Source organism: Terrapene carolina, unplaced genomic scaffold (genome assembly GCF_002925995.2).
Source record: "Terrapene carolina triunguis isolate 2854851 unplaced genomic scaffold, T_m_triunguis-2.0 Scaffold21914, whole genome shotgun sequence".
Lineage (NCBI taxonomy): Eukaryota > Metazoa > Chordata > Testudines > Emydidae > Terrapene > Terrapene triunguis.
In genome coordinates this window covers 1-6,187 of record NW_020686265.1, presented here as the reverse complement: position 1 = coordinate 6,187, position 6,187 = coordinate 1, and the positions used below count along the sequence as shown (strand labels likewise).

General features: G+C 51.7%; 1 protein-coding gene across 1 annotated transcript; it reads right to left on the bottom strand.

Annotated features, from left to right (window-relative positions):
- Positions 1-5,006: 5,006 nt before the first annotated feature.
- On the bottom strand, positions 5,007-5,477 carry LOC112108947 (ribonuclease-like). The gene has a single exon (XM_024203266.2). It carries the CDS (start codon positions 5,475-5,477, stop codon positions 5,007-5,009), a length of 471 nt encoding a protein of 156 aa, XP_024059034.2.
- Positions 5,478-6,187: the final 710 nt, after the last annotated feature.

The window sequence follows — 6,187 nt, the reverse complement described above, 5'->3', positions numbered from 1 at the left end:
GGGGCACACGGAGCCGCCTGCAGGTGCCGCAGGGCGGCCGCCCCCCAGCGCTGCAGCCGGTGCTGGGCGAAGCAGCCCAAGCCACCCAGGGACTGTGGCAGAGCGGCCAGAAGCAGCAGCAGCAGCGGGGCCATAGAGAGCGGGGCGCTGTCATGCGGGGCCTGCATCCCGCTCTCCAGGGTGCCGCTGCCTCTAGGGCTACCCTGCCCCGGCTCCTCAGCCCTCTGCCGGGGCGGTCCCCAGGCTCTGCCCTCCTGGGTCCTGGCCGGTCCTGTAGGACTCATGAATGAAATTGTTTTTAATTGTTTACTTTATTAATGTAACTTCATAAGTAAAGTTTTATGAATGAAACAATATTCATTCATAAAACCGGTTACCCCAATAACTGGCTAATTAACAATTAAGATGCTTGTTAAGAGCCATAGCTGTTCAGTCAGCTGCCTTTGTAAGTTTCACTATCAATCCAATTCCTGCTTAAATCACTGAGACTTGCACTGTTTCAGTATTGTAATTTCTGTTCACCATTTATTACACTGTAGGCAAGTGTAACTTCTGTTCACTGTTTGCCATCCATTATACTTGTCTATATTGTAACTTCTGTTCACTGTTTGCCATATTGTAATTCAAACCCCATTTTAAAATGCTTACTCCATTTTGTAAGGGCTTGCTGCAACCTTCATTTTTGCAAACCCTGCTGTAATCTTATTAGTTTAGTTTAGATGTGTGAATGAGGTATGTATGGATGATGCAATCAACCTCCAGCCCCAGCCTGTCCTGATTAAATAGAGTTCAAACACAAACGGCTGAAGATGCAGACAAAAGCCCTAACAAAGTAAGAAGAATCCACCCTAAAAAGAAAAGGTACAATAGAAGGAAAATCAAAGCCTGGTCTGAGGCTGAAAGTCATGTCTGCAATTGACGGGTGATCAATCACCAAACCCAGAGGCAGCGTGACACAGCAAGACCTATAGACTCTGGATTCAAACTAAAGCCTACAAAAAGGATGGTTAAGATGGAAAACTTTGGAGGAGGGTAACATTCTGCTGCCAACATGGAAGGGCATCGGTGCATGCCCAACAGAGACCCAGCTCGTCCTTGTGCCCGGCTTTCCTGGCCAGTTAGCCGCCACAAGCTACGAACCCAAGCTGCAAACTCAAGCCACAGACTCAAGCAGGACTGGTAACTATGCAGCAGCTGCAGAACATCTGATGGATGTGTGTGTGTGTGAATGTGTATGTGTGTGTGTGTGTATAGGTATTAGGTATAATGTGTGTATAAGGATTAAGATATTAGTTATTGGTCATAAATCAAATTGTTATCATAATAAATGTGGCATCTTTATCTTGTCCCCTTTAATAAGATCCTGCTAGTTTTTATTGGTATAACAGTCCTGGAGGTGGGAGCCTTGGATGGAGGGACTCTGGGCTGAGGCGCGGCCCAGGAGCCCCACTGCTTACCCCAACCCTGCCAGCGCCGGACCGGCTGGAAGTGAGGGGGGAGCAGGCAGAGTCATCACTGGTGGGGGGAGCCCAGGGCTGGGGCAGCGGGGGGTGCGGGTGGGAGGGGGGAAGAGAGAGCCCAGGGCTGGGGTGGGGGGCAGCCAAAAATTTTTTTGCTTGGGGCGGCAAAAAACCTAGAGCCGGCCCTGACTGCCGAATACTTCTGGAGGCCAGTCACAGCACATTGGGCAGCCACACTGGCGCCGCAGCGCTGCAGCGGCTGCGCAATACACGCTATTCCTCTCGGGGAGGTGGAGTACATGCAGCGCTGCAGCCACGGAGATACAGCGCTGCAAATGCCTTGCCAGTGTGGACGGGAAGTGAGTTATAGCACCGGGGGCAGCTTTACAGCGCTGTAACTCGCAAGTGTAGCCAAAGCCTCGCTGCCTTCCTGAATGGGTTTGTAGTTGATATTCTGCGCATGTCACTGGTAATACCTTTGTCTGATCTTTTGAAGACATTTTGCTGCAGTAAATGGAACTTGGGAGGGGTTTTTTTTTTTTTTTTTTTTTTATTTGGACTGAATGGTGCACTGGAGAGAGGTGATGGATTGATGGCTCTGGTACCTAGAGTCACCTCTGTTCCTGTAGAACAGGAGAGCAGCAGGGCCAGCCAGCCAGCACCCCCCCCCCCATGATTTCCCAATGCTGGGCTTCTGTAGATAAATCTCTGATAATTTTCATATGACTTTACATTGTGCCTCTTCATATAACCTTGTAGTGGGTCTACGCACATGTGACCTCGGTTTTCATGAAACTTTGTATCAAAGCCTCATATAGGCTTAGGAACTGTTGCTGCCCAAGCGTGTCTGCTCCTCTTCCCAAACCTAGCCTCCTTGCAAAACAAGTCTGATCCATGATTGGAACCCTGACCCTCTTAACACCCAAAGGGGGCATCATACTCCAGGCCAACAAGCCAGCTGGCTGAGTCTTCTACACTAGGGGTACTCAATAGGCCTGTCGCAGGCCAGATCCGGCCTGCCAGATGCTTTTGAACAGACCCCAAAATCTTTGTATGTACTTATTATTATTCTCATTATTGTTTTATTATTTTCTCTGGAGTCTGGACCTTGACTAGACCTTGACCAAGCAATTTGGACCTTGACAAAAAATAATTGACTACCCCTGTAAATCTACACCATCCCTGATGCGTCATTCTGCAGTCATGACTCTTTGACCTCTGTTGTGACCATGGGGCCTAAAAAGCGTTCCCCTGTTGGGAGCTCAAATGTAAAGAGTATGGGAAAGTGCGTGAGACATTACAACTGCCATGAAAAACAGGTCAAGGCATTAACAATGCTGAATGTTGTAACAAGTGCAAGAGACCCACATGAAGAAGCTGGATTCATCCAAGCAAAATGGCCCCATGGATATAATTCAAGGATTGCTGAAATCATGCGTGGTGGAACACAGAAGATGTGGAACTAGAAATGAATAGACCAAAATCGGTGTGACTAATTCGGGGACACAATCATGAGCAGGGTGAAGCACGCTGCCCACTTGTCCCCTTTTTGGGTTTCTTAAAAAGAGGCTTTGACAAAACAGTTCAGGCCTCGCCCTCTTGTCCCCCGGCCCAGCTTGTCTCGCCTCATCTTCCCTACCCTGCCAGCAGTGCAGCTCAGCTGTCGTCCTGAGAGGGGAACGTCCAGGCTTGCTCTTGGCTAAGGAGCATTGTTTTTTCCCTGTGAAGGCTGAAAGTCGTTGCCTGGTCATGCCATCTGATTTGTGTGTGGACAGAAGGGGGGCATGGCTCAAACCTGAATCAGCACTCGGGATTAGTGTAGACATACCAAAGGACTGTCAGCTGGCTGTGAAGCTCCACACCTGAGTTATTAAGTACCTACTATGCTCTAGGCATGGCTGAATGACACCTACTAGCAGCAATTAATCATAGTCTCCTGTCCACAAACTTTAGCTAAACTCTGTGCATTGAGTTTTCACCTCTTAGAATCAGGATTCAGCCCAAAGCAGTGTTTTCCCCAGGGATTGTAATACAAGAGGGTGTTCAAATGTATGGGGTGGGGATTGTAAAACCATTAAATTGGCAACACTGATGTAACTCATTGACCACTGGGGGAGGAGGATGGGGGAGTCCAGGGTGGTGTTCACCCAAAACCCTCATGGCCACATCTCAGGGGGCTCGGAATTATAACCACTGTGGCAGAGCCGGAAGAGACATGGCCTCCTTGCAGATCAAGCACCATTCGGGTTGATTTCTGATTAGGTCTTCAAGGGGGTCTGTAATGAATAATGACTTTATTCAAGCAATGGTACCGTTTGGCTACTGGAAATGGAGGTGGGGCCAAGAACTGGAACTAGGGAGACTGGGACAGAAAATTCAGGGCTTAGGACCATTTCCTAAAGTTTCGGTTCTTGTGGGTTTGCTGGTATATTGGGACTCCTGGGTTCAAATCCTGGAGGAAGCCTGGTGAGAAATCTTCCTGAGCATCATTTTCCAGAGCTGCTGGGCTCCATACGTTCCTGTTGGGTCAGCAGAAGTTCTGGCTGTTTGGTGCTTCTGAAGATCAAGCCTGAGCATGAGCATGGATGTGGCTCGAGCCTGAGCATGGATGTGGCTGCTTGGCTGTTGCTGAGAATTTTCCACGTCTAATTCTCATTCAGACCAGAGACTGGAAAGAGACAGCTCTTCTGGAAAGTTAATAGGAGCTGGGCATTCAGGTCCCATTTGGAAACCCCCATCCCTACCTGAGCCATTGGTCTGGGCTAATGACAAAACCGGAGTCAAACCCTAATGTGGAAGGACTGTCCATAAAACTCCTTGCGCGTGGTATATTATCCATATTGCAGTTCTAGTGTGCCTGGGGCTGCACAAACACAGAACAAAGCAAGAGGCCTGCCCAGAGAGCTGGCACCTAAGGAAGGTTGGAGATTGGATCGAAGGAGGATTCGGGGTTGATCTGAGGAGGGTTAGAGGTTGGATCGAAGGAGGATTTGGGAGTGGATCTGAGGAGGGTCGGAGATTGGATCAAAGGAGGATTCGGGGTTGATCTGAGGAGGGTTAGAGGTTGGATCTGAGGAGGATTCGGGGGTTGATCTGAGTAGGGTCAGAGGTTGGATCGAAGGAGGATTTGGGAGTGGATCTGAGGAGGATTTGGGAGGGGATCTGAGGAGGGTCAGAGGATGGATCTAAGGAGGATTCGGGGGTTGATCTAAAGAGGGTCGGAGGTTGGATCAAAGGAGGATTTTGGAGTGGATCTGAGGAGGGTCGGAGGATGGATCTAAGGAGGATTCGGGGGTTGATCTGAGGAGGGTCAGAGGTTGGATCGAAGGAGAATTCGGGGTTTGATCTAAAGAAGGTCGGAGGTTGGATCTGAGGAGGATTTTGGAGTGGATCTGAGGAGGGTCGGAGGTTGGGTCGAAGGAGGATTTGGGAGTGGATCTAAGGAGGGTTGGAGGCTGGATCGAAGGAGGATTCGGGGGTTGATCCTGGTAAGGTCTGGGTTTGGATGCAGGACTTGGTGGGAGGACTCATTGTCCATTAGAGGGATCATGGCTGATCCCGCTCCCCTGCCTGGCTCTCAACCTGTGTCTCGAAGTGGACTGGTTCCCCATCGACGCAGGCAATGACGATCCTGCTGGTGCTACTGGACCCGCTGTAGTCACAGTCGGGGGGATCAGACCCTCCTTGGAGCTCACAGACAGTGAGGGGGAAGGGGTCTTCGCTGAGGCGCAGGTCTCCCCCGGCTGGCTCCCCCCCGTCCCCGCAGACGGGCTCGATCTGGTTGGCACTGCTGTGGATGAAGGTGTTGAGGTGTTTGCACTTGTGGGCAGTGGCCATGTCCCGGCGCCGCATCAGGAGGTTGCAGTAGCGCCGGGCGTCTGGAGGGCTGGGATCGAAGGCATCCACATGCTGCCTCAGGAACTTCTCATAGCGTGACTCCCCTCGGGCCAAGGCCAGACCAGTGACCAGCAGGACGAGGGGCAGCAGGAGTGCGGGGCAGGCTCCCCTCAGGGCCATGGCCAAGTCTGTCCCTGGATCAACCTGCAGTGGGGAGAGAGGGGGGAGATGGATGGAGACAGAGTGGGGTGGGGATCTGCCTCCTCCATGGAACCTCCTGGGCACTGCCCAGACCCTGGCCAAGATCAGGGTCCCCGTTGTGCCAGGTGCTGCCCAGAACCAGAGATTAGGGCTCCCATTGTGTCAGGTGCTACACAGATCCCAACTAAGACAAGGGCCCTGTTGTGCTGGGTGCTGCTGTGATGTTTCTTCAGGTGTCTGGAGCTGTAAGTCACCCCATCACCGCCCTGCCTCAAAGCGAGAGAGATTTGCAGCTGCTAAAATGAGTCTTCTCCCTGCCTCTCCCGTCAGCCAGCTGGCCTGGCACACTCCTCTGGTCCTGGCACACCCTGGCCTTGCCTTGCAGGTATCCCTTGGGGCTCTCCAGATCCCCAGCTCTTCAGAAGCGTCTCCCTGCAGCAGGCAGCCCAGACAGGCAGAGAAATCACCCAGACCAGCATCTCCAAAGAGCCAGGACATGGCCATGCTGGTGGCCCTGCTGGGTACTAGGGTTACCATTCGTCCGGATTTACCCGGACATGTCCTCCTTTTTGTGCTAAAAATAGCGTCCGGGGGGGAATTTGTAAATCACTCAAAATGTCCGGGATTTCCCCCCTCCCCCGGCAGAGCAGAGCGAGCGGCTGGGAGGGCTGCAGGAAAGTCACGGGCTG